The 16,775-nt window shown below is 38.8% G+C and overlaps 1 protein-coding gene across 3 annotated transcripts in view; it reads left to right on the top strand.

Annotated features, from left to right (window-relative positions):
* si:dkeyp-23e4.3 (rho GTPase-activating protein 7) overlaps positions 1-16,775 on the top strand; it is a 41,641-nt gene that overhangs the window by 2,372 nt on the left and 22,494 nt on the right. For all 3 annotated transcript variants that reach the window (XR_006012938.1, XM_042008426.1, XM_042008425.1), the window contains exons 2-7: positions 10,407-10,478; positions 10,585-10,666; positions 12,873-12,936; positions 13,313-13,899; positions 14,457-14,676; positions 14,788-15,174. Coding sequence is in view for 2 of the 3 variants with exons in the window: in XM_042008426.1 (XP_041864360.1) it covers positions 10,407-10,478; positions 10,585-10,666; positions 12,873-12,936; positions 13,313-13,899; positions 14,457-14,676; positions 14,788-15,174 (1,412 nt within the window). In the remaining variant the exon portion in view is untranslated. The remainder of the gene's footprint in view (positions 1-10,406; positions 10,479-10,584; positions 10,667-12,872; positions 12,937-13,312; positions 13,900-14,456; positions 14,677-14,787; positions 15,175-16,775) is intronic.

Below are 16,775 nucleotides of genomic sequence, written 5' to 3'. Positions count from 1 at the left end.
ATAGTTACACATAGTGGTGAGTTCTTTATCAGATTATAATAAGACATTCTGGTCATTAGATCAGCGAAAATGGAAACAAATAATGATAACCATTGATTTTTGATCAGTATGTTTCATTTGGATTGATGTTTTTGGTTTGATCACTGTTTCAGTGTAGATCAATGTGTAGTTATATCTCTACTACTAGCTCGTTCACTCTCAGTTCTGAGGTATATCCAGCAATTAATGACTTATTATTGAATTTCTGTATTGGTGCATTTAAAGAAAATAAAGGTTTTAGGTGATTATTCCCAAACTAGCCATGTACTGAAATCAAATTAATTACACAGAAGTCAAGAGAAATTTCCCAGAACAATTTAAATGATCAAAATTTGATAGTGTTTTCAACTTTCAGTTTTTGATTTCCTAGTTGTAGAAAGTGAGGAATCTGAGAACTTACAGATAAATTTACAGATACAAAGAGGGATTATGATACAAACAAGTAAACAAAATTGCAGCTTTAAGCTGAATTTAACTAAAGGAGCTCCCAGTTAAAATCGCTTCTCTGCTTTTCTAAGTGCAATTCATTCCAGTTTCTTCATCCTTCAGAGGAAAAAAACTCAAAGGAATATACTAGAAGATGTTTTAAAATTAAGGCAGAGCAAGTTTGTATTATAGATAATAATAACATTATCACTTGACCTTTCTGTTTGTCAATAATTTATTTTAAAACAAGCAAACTCAAATCTCATAGAGGACCTTTTAATCAACAATTGATGAGCTGTGAGCTTTTTCTAAGAGATTCTGAAGAGAAGAGATTTTGTCCCTGTGCAAGTACAACATCTAATCTAATGTAAAGTGTCCTGACAGGGAATGTTTAGACAGTATTTTGACATTTAGATCTTTTAGAAGGTTTGAGTAGCTTATCTCACAATAATAAATGTATTATTAATCCTAAATAAATGTTTTAGAAAGTCCAAATATCCATTTTTTTTATTTATTTTTTTTTTTGGAGAAAACATCTACAATCGAATTGCAATCATGTCCTACTTTTTAAGACATAAAAACAAAATCTATAACAATTTCTTTTGCATTTGAAAATTGTTGAACATTTTCAAACTGAAAGTTAAAATATTATTACAGCTATTACTGGAATGAGCATCTTTCTGCTCTGAAACGCCTCCAAGTCATTATCAGCCTGCTCATCATACAAGAACAGATCCAGGACTTGCTGTGCATTAAACCTGCTGTCATCATGTCATTTGATGAAATGCCAACTTAGGTACCTTTATAATGTTATGAACCCCACACCACACATGAATGAAGAGAAAAGTTGATATTTCAGACATTTTGTAAAGAGGAAGGACACAGATCAGGCCGATACAGGCCCCAGTATCAGCACCCTGAGCCACACCAGGATCCAGAATATTAATGTTTTAATTCTCATGACTGTCATTTATCTTAGTATCTTATGTCCCTCCAGTTAATCTTAATAAAGTAGGAAGGTGACCTGATGACAACAGGTGCAACGAAAATCTAAGAAATCTCCTTCATACGTGGTTTAGTTTGGCTTGGCCTGGTGGCAGCTGGGTTTCAGCCCCATGGCTCGCTGCTGGGCTGTGCAATATCTGTTTCTGTGAAATGCCCCTGTGGTTCCTCCAATTTGCTTCATAGTAACCAGAGAATGTTTATCCGAACTTACGAAAGCCATCTTTCCACTGGCACAGACGTTTGAGACTTGACAGTGTTGTTAGCAACGGGGGAAAAACAGTGTGGAGGAATGATGTATGAGCTCATGCACAGATACCTGCCAGCTGAGGGTGACCCACGGCATATTTAGTGTATGGTAGTGGTTTAATGTGATGAAATTAAATCTAAATCTTAATATGTAAAATCTAAAAAGCTAAATTGTGAAAAATGTGTGTACACATTTAATCTTTTTGTATATTTCATGCCAGTTGATTGTCACCAAGCAAAAGAAAATCTGATGCCTGAAATGCACTAAATTTGATTCAGCAGATTTATATTCAGCCCAATGAATTCAACCTTTTGCTAATGTGATAAACAGGTGCTGCATCTCCTCTATGCAGGAAGATACTTAATCTGTTAAGAATGTGGCTTTCCAAGGTGAATTAACAGGATCAGTGCCTGACGTTCCGCAGATGCTGAGTGCAATGCCCTTTTTTTCCATCATTCTAGAGGACGTTATGAAAAGATGGACATGCATGTAATGAGGTTTAAAGAACAAGCTGTAAAAACTCTAAAAATGTCACTAAACAGAGCAAACATTTATTTAAAAAGCTAAACTATGTCCAACAGAGCTAATTAATTTTAACCTTAATATTTACTTGAGTAAATCTGGTTTTCTACACTCAAAACTCCATGAATATCTTAAATTTAGAGAAACTAAACCTAGGCTTGTAGAAAGGATTATATTAAACAAAAACAACTCAAACTAACATAATTAAATGCATTTAGTTGCATTTATAATCTGGATTATTTTCATAAAAAAAAAAATTGTCTAGTGAAAATTCTGGCCGGTAACTAGGAATCTTACCAGTCACATTGGCTACTGATAAAAAAATAAAAGTCCATTTAAAGCCCTGGATACAATCTAATTCAGTCTAATTCATTGTTCCAGTTATGATCCAATTACAACAAATCCTTTACACGATCCACGTTAGATGTAGACAACAGGAAAGAGGAGGTCAATAAGCATCATAACTCCAAACCAGGGATACCTGCTGATGTCATATTTATACATGAAAAGTGTCCAGTGCATCATGGGATGTTACTAAAGAAATGGCTAAGGGTCACCAAGCCAGGTCTAAATATGAGATGTTTTCAGCATATTCTAAAAATAATGTTCATGTGGTTAATGTTATTCTAAAATCAGTTAGAGTTAATTATAATCCAGGTGTTAGAAAAATGGAAACAGTTGTTCTCAGTATTTTCATCTTCAGAAAGAAACAAACTCAGTAATCCTGAGTTCACAGGATCCTCAAGTAAAAGCAATAAGGAAACCCTCCCTGCTGTGCATTTCAAACAAGTGAAGGGGGAATGGAAATCATCATACTGTGATGTCCTTACTTTCTTTTTAGTTTTTAATTTTCATGCTGTTGGTTTAACCACTGGATGTTGCTGTGGACGTGAGCATCAGCAAAAGCCTGAAATTAAATCTATTATTATGCAAATGAGGCACATGGGCTGAGGTTAATAAGTTTGTGCTCTTTTTTTACAATGTGTAAGTAATTTTTATTCTTTGTTCCACTTTTAATATAAATCATAGTATGATCATTTTACACTTGGGTAATTAATTATATCTTGGACAGTAGTCAATTTTCACTTTAATTTTCCCAAATTCTTTTACTTTAAACACACCTACAACCTCAGTTTTCTCTGTACAATAAAAATAAATACTGTCATGTTGTCAGTCAAGGATCTATCATCATAAATACGAGAATTTATCTGATAATCATTTGGTTACCATCACATGTTTGATTTTATAACCATCTAATAATCAGGTGTTTATATTAGAGGTATTAGAGCTTTACCATGTTATTCTAAACCCTGGCTGTATTTTTATAAATAATCTGGTGTCTGGTGTGCAGTGAGTCATAGAATTTTAGCTTTTAGCCCTCTGGCCCTGTGTGACTCATCCTAGACTTTCCATTACCAACCTGACTGGACTGAAAGGAGAATCTACTCAGAGTAACAATAAAATAGAGAAAATGAGCAAGCAAACATCACCCTGTGCTTTGACTGTGTGTATTGATCTTCAGCCACACTTCTGGAGCTCTGCAAGGTTATTTTAAGCATCTCCCTGAGCTGCAAGCAGAGCAGTGAAGGATCATACTAGTGTTGAGTAAAGTGGATTTAAACCCTTGAAAGATCAGTTACATGTTTGACATCTGAATGGCTGGAAGAGTTCTCAATAGTGAGTGTGTGAGAAAAAAGTACCAAGCATTTCTGGCTTTGGCTAAAATCTGGCAGCTGTATTACAGATATGCTAAGCCAGAAGATTAGTCTGTGTTTTTTAACCTTACACCCATTCTACTTGAAGGAATGAGTGTTTTGGAAGTTGTTGCTTTCTGAACACACACACACAATATATATATATAAATTTTAAAAATTACGTTGAGCTAAGTCAACTAGCTTAAGTTAGCATAGAGAATGCAATGACAGATTTGCTGTTTTTAGCTTTTAATTTATATTCAGTTTTAACAAATGTTAAAGTGTTATTTGGCAAGCTGAAAAAGTTTGGTAATTCAGGAAGGAGCTGGAATTATTATTTCCCAAGTCATTAGTCTTTCTTCTAAGCTTTGCAAAAGAACGTTTGCTAGGCTAGGCTAATGTACTTTCTGCTGGAGTAAGCTTACATACTTTTTGCCAGGCTTAGTTAAAGGGCTTATTGCTTGGCTAATGTACATTTTTCTAGGATAAGTTAAGGGATTTGTGCTGGGCTAACATACTGTGTGGAAGGCTAAGCTAAAGGACTTTGTGATAGGCTAAGCATATATAATTTGTGCTAGGCTAGCTGAAGGTATTTTGTGGCAGGCTAAGCTAAAGGATTTCGCCAGTTACTGACAACTTGTTTGCTAGATGTTGGCACCCAACAACAACCAGCAAGGTAGTCATTAGTTTGGAAAATAAAAATCATGGCCAATATTTAAGGAATTTATATTTCAGTGAGCTTGTATAAGAAATTTAGGAGCTTGTTTATTTCATGCTGGTCCCAAAAAACAAAAAATAACATTTAATTTATTCATAAAATCACATAAATTAAGGCTGAAATTTTCAAATATTGGTAGAAAATACAATTTTAAAATTAAGTAAAATTAGTACAAAATATCTACTATGTTGATAGCTTTGTATCAACACAGGGCTTCAAATTCAAGTATATGATTTTTTTTTTTTTTTTAGTTTTTAGTTTTTCAACCCACGTATACAAAGTGTTCCCTGACAGAAAAAAAAGAAAACCCTAAATTACCCCCAATTTAGTGCTTGTCAACGCTTTGGTTTCCAGACAAGCATAAACACTCAGACACAAACGGTCCATCGAGCACGTACCCTTACCATCCGTTTCCCTCAGAAGCCACACACAAGCTGTTCGGTTTCCTGTGCTAACTGGGCGGAGTCATCCTAATCAGACATTCAAATCTCTTATCAGGGTCCAGAGGGGCCAAATCACAACTTCCTCAGAGACAAAGTTATTTGGAATGGAAAGAGGCAGTGGCCTTTTGTGGTCATACTCAAACAGAAGCCCAGTAGATACCATCATATACGTAATGCCGATTGGCAGGGAGAGGGGCCCGTGAATGAACATCTGAAGTTTTTCACCAAATATGCAGGCTGAGTAGAACATGTATTGTTATTTGTGACAAGTGTGGGTTGTAATCATCCCTAGCCTCAAAATTTATGTGGTAATTAGGTCAGACATGGATTAGGTTTATTCTAAAGTCCAGAAGTGGCTTACCATTACCTGCTTGTTTCTCGGGGAATATTTATGTGCTGACAATGGATTATGTGCATTAATCTATTGTTTATGCTGTTTCACTGGAAGTAGTTTATGTCACCAGAGAGCTGGCTCCATATTGGAAGAGTTTCCTTCTCTGGGTTTGTTGTCTAATAAATCACCAGTGGCATGTCTGGCTGTTCTAATGTTGGCTGAGGCTGTGCCAGTTAACTCACAGTTAAAAAGCCAGGACACTATCATAATTCAAACTCTAAAAATATATTTACACATTTTTCATATTTGAATCTTCATTAGGCTTTATAAACAGGTCTGGGGCAGCATGTCACAAAAACCAAAATATTATTATAAATGATTGTTAAACAAAGGGGAAATATCTCCTATTATTACCATGTTGTTTTACAAAGAGCCTGTTTTGATCTTTTAAGGAGATCATTTACAATTGTCTGTGAAGGCACTATGGGGTTTAAAGAATATACATTTGAGGGCGAAACTAATAGCGTGTACATATTTGTGATATTAGCCAAAAATATCTGTTTATCATTACTACCTCACATTAGGCAAAGAATATACTTTTTTTATTTAACCAAAAGTCTGGCAACCGGCTCAATTGTGCTCATAACTGTTCACATATTTACTTGTGTACTGTGTTTGTTACAGAAGTATTCCAATAGGGGGCGCAATAGAGAACTCAGACTGGGCAGACCTGATGAATTTGCTAACAGAAGAGGTTAGAAATGGGTTATTTCTGGGATCACATTAGAAATTCTTTATTTCACTTTTTTTTTTTTTACCACTGTCTTCACATTTGGTCAAATTGGTCCCTACACTATGCCTGCTGACTATTTGCATATTGTAGCTTGCAAATGCATAACATTAATTTCTGAAGGCATGCACAAAAAATGTGTCCAAAAAAAGTATGCGAGGCAGCAATGATAAACATCCGCATGATCAGCTGTATTCTCTGTTCAGCTGTGACTATCGTCAGAAATTAATTCTTAAGCATGATGTCATATGGAAGTGACTGATAGACAATGGCGGGGCAAAAGTGATCAGATATCTGTTGTTCTTGATTTAGTGGACTTTGATGCCATCAGGGACACTGCAACTATCGCTTCTATTACTATAATCTTTACGTTAACAAAATACTTTATTGCGTTATTCTCATTTTTAATGTGTATTGTTTCATGCTGCAAGTTCTCTGCAGGGTTTCGTGGTGACCCATGGTAATAGACACGGTGTCTAAAGAAGCTAAACTGAGCATACTGCTAACTGCTAACTGTACATTAGTTTAAGTTTTCTACTGGTCGTAGTCCAGTTCAGTCTGCTGATTCTATAACTGTGATTCAATTGTTTGTTTGTTTGTTTTTGTTGTTGTTGTTGTTGTTGTTTTTGTTTCTTTGTTTTTTTGGTTGGTTTTTTTGTTGTTTTTTTGGTTTGGTTTTTTTTTTTGCTTTCAGTGTTTGGTTAAGTTTACAAACCAAAAAAATAAAAAAAATCCTGATCAGGCATTAGAAACTACTTTAGGGTTATAAAACCACAACGTAGGAAACTTCTTCTTCGAAAAAGTAATTCTTAACCCTTTTAGTCCGACCACGTCACTGCTGACAGAAAGCAACATGCATAATTTATATTATCGTGATAACTCAACCATTCATGCTAGCAACATTATGCAGCTGTATCTGAAAGCTGAGAAGTGGAGCTTCTACAGGATCTATAGCACAGTGATGGGGTGTTTGTCTCTTCATAATTTAGCAATTATAAAAGGTTTGTATGTTGGAAAACAACTTTTATTTAGTGTTTTCAAACAATGTTATTTTTAGTATTTTTTTCATTAAGAAATACAGTTACTACTTATTGTTTTAATCAAACATGTAAATGAACAGCTAACCACCAAACCAGTTGAATAAATAAATTCCAAACTGAATATTATGACACTGTATTTTCACAAATTTCCCTCCCTTGCCTTCATTTGCATAATGGTATGATCCTAGTCTTTCCTCACATGCAATTGGCCTCATGGTGTGCCCATAAAAAAAGCCCTGCCCCCGTTGAAGATATGGCTCTTCGTTAATTACAAAGAATCGTTTCTTAGAGCGAGTGACACATCACAACTAAAGAATATTACAGGGTTACCTGTGTGGGGGAGGAGAAAAGTGAGCAGAGCTGGAAAGCAGCCATTTCTGTGGCCAGCGACAGGGTTGAACATAAAGAGTTAAGAAAGAAAGACACTTCCTTTTCCTGCAGTGTAAAGACTAATACAAACAAAAATGCACAAATTTTTGTCTGGTTGTGTCTATTTTAGGTTTAACATAAGGCTGGTCTTGTTCTTGACTGAATATGAATTCCAAGATTACTTCTAGGATATCTCCCTAAATGCAAAATATGAGTATTACAACCTTTTACATCCTGGCATGTATAGCATAGAAAAAAATAAACTAAAATCAACTTTTTAAATTGTGTTCTTCTTTTCATTTAACTCCTGCATACTGTTCTGCTTCCAACAGTAAATCTGCCATCCACATATTCACAACAGCCTCACTGTTTGGGTTTGAACACTTTCCTTGTGAAAACCCTGAGACAATCACACTACTAACAATTATTTAAATTCCCCTGCTAAGATTTTCCTCCAAACCTCTGACCTTTAATATTTCCTGCAGGAGCTGCTTCACTGAGCTCAACTCCACAGTTGACTTAAATCTGGACATTAGAACCTGCTAAAAGTGGAAAATTGGTTTAAATGACAAGCTCTTTTTAACTTGTGAGTCTTGGGATTCCAGACTTGCAGGCTGTGATTTTCCATGTTGGTAATGATGGATCAGGATGGTGCTTGCACAGAGAGAAAAAGTGATTTGGGGCTCTAAGTGTCCACATATCCTTGGATTTACAGATACTCTTGTGGACATGTGTGCAAGCCTCTCAGCAAGCACACTTGATCCCTTTTCTATCTCAAATGTCACATCTCCCAACATGATGCTGAAATGTGGACTCAGCGCTTCACTATGTGAGGGGTCAGAACAAATATACTTCTGTTAACCCAGAATTTTACCATTCAGCCTTTTCTTACCTTTTCTGTCTGTCTTGTCACATTGAAGGTTGCATCACTTGTTGAACTTCCATCTGGTGTTTACATATTTAGGTCGTCTGCTTTTATGCTGCACTGAGAGGAAATCCACAACTCTTCATCATAAGCCAAGTTTCCACCCAGCTGTCAAGTGAATTACAAAGTTTTGAAAAAAAAAAAAATCACCTAAAATTAGAGAGGTAGACAGCTTTCAGTGCTGCTAGTTGAAGTGACAAAAGTAGACAGTGAAAACATGTTTGAAGCACTCAGTTATTAGCAAATGTTTCTTGTCCTTCAATTCATGTGCCATATTTTCTACTGCCTGAAAATGAAAAGAAGAAATGTCCATGTCATATTTAAATTTTGTTGAAATTAATTTAGCCACCACAAGAATGTGTGGAATTTCGTTGGTGTAATTTATTGTTTATCTTGTTCTGGTGCAAGAGGCGTCTCTTGACGTCTGTTGACCAATTGTGGAAAACGTCCACAATGCATTAAATCAAATGCACCGATCCCCACAGCAATCGCTGTGTTTGGGAAGTAGACGCACATGTGCAGTGAAATCTATGGTTGTTAAGCAATTTTGTTCTGTGCCATTAAAACTAAAAAAGGAAAAAAAAAAATAAATAAACACGAAACACAACTGCTTACTCTCCTACTGATTTTAATTGGAGCATTCAGCAACGACAGTAAAGACGTAACATGTGGTTCACGATTCAAAGGCTGGGCGCAGAGGAGGCTGCCTATTGCTAATGGATCCATTGTCTGACCCAGAGTGCAGTCATAACTGGTTCTGGCTTTTATAGCAGGCAGCCACTCTCCCGTCTTCCTGGTACTGTGTACCACCAGTGAATCTTTTAGTTGTACGCAGTACCAGACCGTACCAGATGTTCTCTTGTGAAGAACATGTAAAGCACTTGTAAATCACATGTTTGTGGAACACGTGTTCATGCACATGAGAACCACATGTGGACCACATATGAAGCACATGTTCATGTACGTGTGCACCACATGTGGTTTTGGAATATTTTCATGTGAACCACACATGAACAACATGTGAAGTCCAAGTGGTTACATGGGAATCGCATGTGAATCACACAGGTTTTTTACAAATGTGGTTCATATTTGAATGACATTTTACATTGGGTATATGTTTTCCCATGTGATTAAAATGTAAAATTTCGGGTCACAAGAATCACATGTGACTGCATATGGTTCATGTGTTTTTTTTTGTTTTTTTTTCTGTAAGGGGTATATTGTATCTACTTTAATTTAGTTTTTTAAATGATGAAGAATCTTGTTAATGTGTTTATGTGCAAGCGTTTTCTCGGCCAAGTGCCCAGAAAACCTTTAAAGAATAAGAAAAAAAAACAAAGGGGGGGGGGGTTCAAAAGGAAAAATGCTCAGACCCTTGGGAGAAAAAATACATATAAATTTTAGTTAATGCTTAAAAATTAAAGTAACTGTCCCCAGCTGACCTCACATGGGGCACCATACAATTGGTCATGCATTTCTTAGCTCCCAGTGTGAGAACCGCTTTTTACCACCCCACAAAAAAAAGAGTAAAGATGGATAGAAGGTGAAGAAGAGAGGAATGTAAAAAACAAACAGTATAAATCCTTTCCCCTCTCTTCAATACTCCAAACCCTACTCTAAGCCAATTAGCAGTAATTAAAATGTCATCTTCCAAGAGCCACAAATAATTAATAGCTTTCATGTTCTTTCAGTTTTTATCCCTCAGTGTCTTTTTTCTTTTTACCAAAAGCAGATGCAATTAAACTTCAAAAACAGACAACAGATTAACTGCAAATATTTGGCCTCTTAAAGCGGAAGGAGCATGAAATCATTATAATTAAATCAATTTCTGTTTCCCCCTCTCTGTGTTTTCAGAGATTGAAGCCAAGGAGGCCTGTGATTGGCTGCGAGCGGCCGGCTTCCCGCAGTATGTGCAATTATTTAAAGGTAAAAATGAGACTGTTACAATAATCCTGTTAAACACAGACTGAAGTTAAACTTTGTGATTACAGAGTATGTCCAAACTTTTCCTCTTCGCTTGTTTTTGTGTCAGACTGCAGGTTCCCCATTGACACTGAGTGGGTGAAGCATGATCATCACTTTCTGGATAAGGATGCAGTTGATTCGCTCTGCAGGTAACAATGAGGAGATACAGCAGGTGGATTCAGAATCATGAATGCAGTTCAATTCAAATTTACTCTTAGAGCACATTTAAAACAACTTATGTTGACCAAAGTGCTTCACAATACCAATTGCAGTCAATAAATACATAAATCACAAAATAAATAAACATAATGAAATAAAATCATATTATCAAGCCAAGGTAAACTCCAATTTTTCTAGCAATGGGAGGCCAGGGTGGGTTTTCAGTCTCGACTTAAACTGACCTACAGAATGAGAGGATCTGACAGACAGAGCGAGGCTGTTCCACAGTCTGGTCGCTCTGGTTTTTAGCCTAACTTTAGGGACAACCAGCAGGAGCTGGTCAGCTGACCTCAAGGCTCAGGGCAAAGTGTAGGACTGCAACAACTCACTCAAATAAAATGGGCTCATAGTGTCAAACACTTAAAAACAATCATTAAAAACTTAAATTTGACACAAAAACATACAGGAAGCCAATGTAAGGAGTGCAAGACAGGGGAGATATGTGCATGCCTCTTAGTTTTAGTTAGTAGGTGGGCTGCATCCCTTTAAGCCCTGGTCCAACCCAACACACAAAGCATTACAATAATCCAGACATAACGTTACAACTGTGTGGATTGCTCTTTCAAAATCAGCCCAACAAATATAGGGTTTTGGCAAGAGTCCTCAGCTGAAAGAAGCTAGCCTTGATAACAGTGCTAATGTGTTGGGCAAATTTAAATGAACCATCACCCCCAGATTCTTCACAAGAGGAAGGCAGTAGGAAGACAAAGGACCAATCACTTTGGCTTGTCCATACAGGAGATTATTCTGGCCGAACACCAAAATCTCAGTTTTATTTTTATTTAGATAGAGAAAATTAGCACTCATCCATGCCTGTAAATAGATTAGACAGTCCTGCAGTGTTTTAACTGCAGACTGGCCATCACTGGCAGACATAGGCAGATAAATCTGAATGTCATATGCAAAACAGACTTTATGCTTTTTAAAAACAGAACCCAGGGGGAGCATATACAAAGCAAAAAGAAAAGGCTCTAGTATTGACCCCTGGGGGACAACATAGTTTTGTGGAGACACAGAGGAAGAGTACTCAGTTCACAGAAAAGCTCTTATTGGAGAGATGTGGACCGAAAAAGGAAAGTTTTAAGCCTAATCTTAAAAGGTAGAGAGGGTATCTACTCCCTAAACCCAACCTGGGAGGTGGTTCCACAAAAAGGGATCTGATAACCAAAGGTTCTGCAGTTAAAAATGGATTTAAAGATAAACTACGTAACTTTCCAACCTTTAAACGAGTTCCTTACTTGTTTGAGTGCACAGTGATATCTATCCTGTGCATTTCTGGGGCCAGGATGCCCACCAATAAAAACTGAAAAAGTGCACTATACAGCTTTTTCTTCCAGAACACCGCGTGAAATTGCAGCTGAGTTTCACTTTATACACTACATCACGGTTTATGAAACTATGCGGATACAAACACACCAGCCATTTTAAACACACACCATGGCTGATTCTGCAAATAAATGCAAGAAGACCTTATCAGAGGAAGAGAGAAAAAGAAGGAAAGATACAAAATAATAAGACAAGAGTCAACAGTGGACTCATTTTTACTGTATGGAGAGATCTCACAGTACAGGTAGGAAGATGGATGCCAAATTAACCATCGTTAGGATGCGCGTCACAGAAAATCTGTAAGTTACATAGTGTGTCTTTAAAGAAGCACTATGTGACTTTCTGACCTTAAAAACATGTCTGCCTAGTAGTATCCCAAGGCTGACAAACCACACTTCACAATGTTTTCCAGGGCAGTGCATCACTTTACAGCAGCTTTTAGCTTTACCAGACCACGTCACACTGTAGCAATTGGATATCAACACATTTTTTTTTTAAATGCACACCATGGCTGATTCAGATATTCATAGACTTTATGCTCATATTGGCCTTACTTGAAAAGGTTATAAGTTATACTGTGGCTGGCAAAGAGAAAGAGCTCTTTCTACATCCTGCTGGTTCATGCATTAGACTGGCTGCCTAGCAATCACAAACCCTTTGAAAAAGCAGAAAGACAAGCATTTTTTCTTTACCCTTTGAAATATTTTCTTTTCATTGTCTGGAAAACCCAGATAGTATGAGGGAAATGATGAGTGTGGCACTCCAAATGTGAACAATAACCTCCAGTCACTTCTCCTCGTTTCCTTTCAGGAGGTTAATCACTTTAAACAAATGCATGGAAATGAGGCTGGAGCTGCGGAGATCAAAACGCAGGGTGGGTGTTGAGAGCGAACTACTGGAACTCAGCAAGAGTCTCATGTCTGAACAGCTGGAGTGTCACGGTACCAACCCGTGAAGATATCATCCGATCCGGTCTCCTCCCTCTCCTTAACGTACTTCTCTGTTGGAGGACGTGATGTCTGGGGGACACCGAGATAGATTTTTAATAACTTTAATGGTCATTGTGTTCAGTTTTGTAGATTTATTCATGTATAATTTATGTTTGGATGTTTCTCCTTCAGGTGGTTCTCTTTCTCAGACTTTTTATATTTCTACCATTAAATAATTGCAAATTATTTATAATGAAAAACTGCATATTTGTTAGATAAAATTTAACTTGGTGAGTTTTTGTATCCATTTTCTTCCTCCAGGGAGATGACTCTGATGAAGAAGACTTCTGCGCCATCAGCCCCAACTGGACCTACGACAGGCGGACCCGACAATGGAGGCGACTCAGCTCCACTGTAGAGATCTTATCGTCGTCCAGCCCTGCCGGGTCACAGGATGGCGACCACCATGACGTCTGCTCCATCCACAGCTCCAGCAGCACCGAGAGCGAAGGCCACAATGGCCACCACAAGACTCACAGAGTACCTGATACCACCTCCACAGCCGTCAACACCAGCACTACGGACGATCAAGAGACCAGCAGGAGCTCCTCCCGCTGCTCCTCCACAAACAAGACCCCATCCCTGGACACTTCTTTTAGTGGACCTCCTTCTCCTGTAGGAGGATCATCCACCACAAGTCTGGAAGCTGAAAACTGCTTCCCAGACAAACCACCCAGGAAGAAGTGCAGCACTCTGCTGAGAAAGATGGAAAAGCTCAGGCTGAGGGGGGCAGCTGGCCTCCTTCCTTTGGACCACAGTGGTAGAATCCATACTGGGAGTCTGAACCGGCGTGTTATAAGTGGGCCGTTTCCGGTTCAGGATGTAGAGAGGATGCACTGTCCAGCAAGGTGAGAATAATAATAATAATAATAATGGATTACATTTATATAGCACTTTTTCTAGTCACCCAAAGCACTTTAATTTGTATACATTATTCAGTCACTCCTCACTCATACCTGGTGATGGTAAGCTACATGTGTAGCCCTGGGGCAGACTGACGGAAAGGTGGCAGCCAATCCACACCTATGGTCTCTACGACTGTATCGATTTTAAAATTTTAGTATTGTGAAAACCCTAGTGTGGTATTGCGATATTTAAAGAAATATCAAATCCAATATTTTGAGTGGAAGATATCAAAGTATGGATTTCAGGGTACTGATATGCCCATCCCTAATTTCAAGCAGGCATGAGTTAGAGGTCTGTCTTTCTAACAAAATTTAAATAACTGACTCCATAGTTCCCTAAATTTACAGGAGCAACCACTTAGTAACGGCCTGATTTGCTCCACTTTAAAAACATAAAGAATATTCAAAACCATGGCAGTCTTTTTTGGGTTTGGTACGGGATGGCGATGGAGGGGCAATCACCTCTGAAAGGGTGTTAAAAATCTGTAAAATGTGTCCAGTCTGCAGGCTAGACCTAACAGCCGTTCGTCCTCGACGCCCTCGTCTCCTCACACCATCAGCAGCAGCAGCAGCAGCAGTAACAGTCACTCGGAGAACAGCAGCACTGTTAGCACACCCAGCCCTGTCATCCGGGTCAGGAGTAACAGCAAACGCTCCAACAGTGGTGCTGGGGTTGGTGGTGCGGCGACCCGAAACAACCAGAACCACACTGACACCGAGGTTAGTCCCCGGAGAAAAAGTAAACTCTCAACAAATGACTGAATTCTTCATTCAGCTCCTTTCTTTTGTTTGCATCTGGACCCAAACCAATCTGGCTTATGGTCCTTTCAGGACTACAGGAACCAGGTGAACAACAACAGCAGCCACGAGAGTCTGGTCTTCCAGATCCCCCATGGACACAAGCCGGGTACCTTCCCCGCATCCCTCGCACACAAACACGCCATCCTCTCTCCCATAATTGACAACACCTCTGTCAACTGGAGGACTGGAAGCTTTCATGGTTACCGGGGGCGACAGAGCTGCAGACATGGCACATCGTCTCTGGCCGGGGGAGACCGGGGTCTGGCATCGTCATCTTCCTCTTGTGGTGTGAGCAACTCCGGCCACCTCGCTGGTGTGGATCACAGACTGAGCATCTACGACAACCTGCCCGACGACGTCCAGCTGTCGGAAAGTGGAAGCAGCAGCGATGTGGAACGGATGGGCGAGGACTCAGAGGTGAGTTCAACAGCGGTGGAACTTATCAGGATATTGTTGTATGGTTCTGTATGGGTGGCAGCAATGTCTGCTGAACACAGATGTCATTTTAGGATTCTACTTAAAAAGACCCCTCACCTCCTCACTTGATAATTGGGGTCACAGGCCCTCATTTATCAAACAAACGTGGAAATGTGCACATCCGATCACAAGAATGATATAATGATTGGATCCACATGTGGTTCATGAAACATTCGTATCTGAGTGTACAAATGATCACACCTGATTGTCATGTTACACCTTAAATCAGGGGTGCCCAGGTCCGGTCCTCAAGATCTACTATCCTGCAACTTTTAGATGCAGCCCTTCTCCAACACACCTGAACCAAATGGCTGAATGAATGCCTTGTTACCAGGCTTCTGCACAGATGAATAACATGTGGATGAGGGAATTCAGCCATTGCATTCAGGTTTGTTGGACAAGGAATGCACCTAAATGTTGCAGGATAGTAGATCTCGAGGACCGGACTTTGGCGTCCCTGCCTTAAATTATTCGTGGTTCAGAGGACTCACCCAGTGAGGTCAAACCATGGAGAGGATCACGGAGGCAGTCAACAGCCTCGCCTTGAACAGACTCTGGCTGAGGTATAAATAAAGTTTTTTATTTATTTTTAATTTGGATAAAAGCTCATGCCTAGTAACCGAAAGTCACAATTCTTTACTTTAAACACTTGAATATATAAAAGACACTAAGAGACCAATGAAAACATTAAAAACCACGAATAAAACTTTTTCAAACCACTAAATTTCTGTGTTTATTTGCATTAGTTAAAAATTACTGTGTTCAAGGTTCTGTTATATGAAGCTACTTTTTATAGCCTCCAAAAAGAAAATCGGTAGCCTATAGCATTTCCACCCATCCTGTAAAGATCTGCACAGAAGTGCACAGCATGGGAAACATTAGCCTACTGATTAAATAGTTATACAACTTTGAGGAACAGGCTACTTGTTAGAAAAGCCGGATCGCCTCCTGTCTCCTACGTATAGCCCCCAGTGGAGGCTGTGCTTGGCTTGGTACCCCAGACATCCTCCTTTGGCAGCGCCGGGGCATCAGAAAGCTCCATTAGCCAGAGCATGGTGTGCAAGACTGCAGAATTTTATCTCAGTCTTTCTCCGGAGAGTAGCAGCATCCCCCCGCTACTCCGAGACACATCCACCTGCCCTCCAGCAACCTGAAGCAGCCTCCACAGTGCATGTGTGCATGTGTGTGCACTGTTGAACCTGAACTCCTGCTCTTTGCCAGCGGGGTAATGAGATGCTCCGAGATTGAATATAGCTATGAGTTTGTAGGCAAACACAGATTTATGTTTGTATTTATCATTATTCCAATATAATGGTAGGGGAAACGCTGATCGTGATGCTTCTGGTCACAAAAACTGTTAAGAAAAACATCTGATGTCCTGAAAAGGCCACAGCATAATGTGCTTCACACTTCACGCTGAACAACAAACAAGGTGTTTCCACCAAATCAGGAAGATATTTTCTCTCTCACTGGGGATTTTTGAGCTTTATATTTTTGTAGACAAAGCTATAACACATGTAAGATCAAGATCATGTTTGTCA

Source organism: Melanotaenia boesemani, chromosome 15 (genome assembly GCF_017639745.1).
Source record: "Melanotaenia boesemani isolate fMelBoe1 chromosome 15, fMelBoe1.pri, whole genome shotgun sequence".
NCBI lineage: Eukaryota > Metazoa > Chordata > Actinopteri > Atheriniformes > Melanotaeniidae > Melanotaenia > Melanotaenia boesemani.
This window is presented reverse-complemented; position numbering and strand designations above follow the sequence as displayed.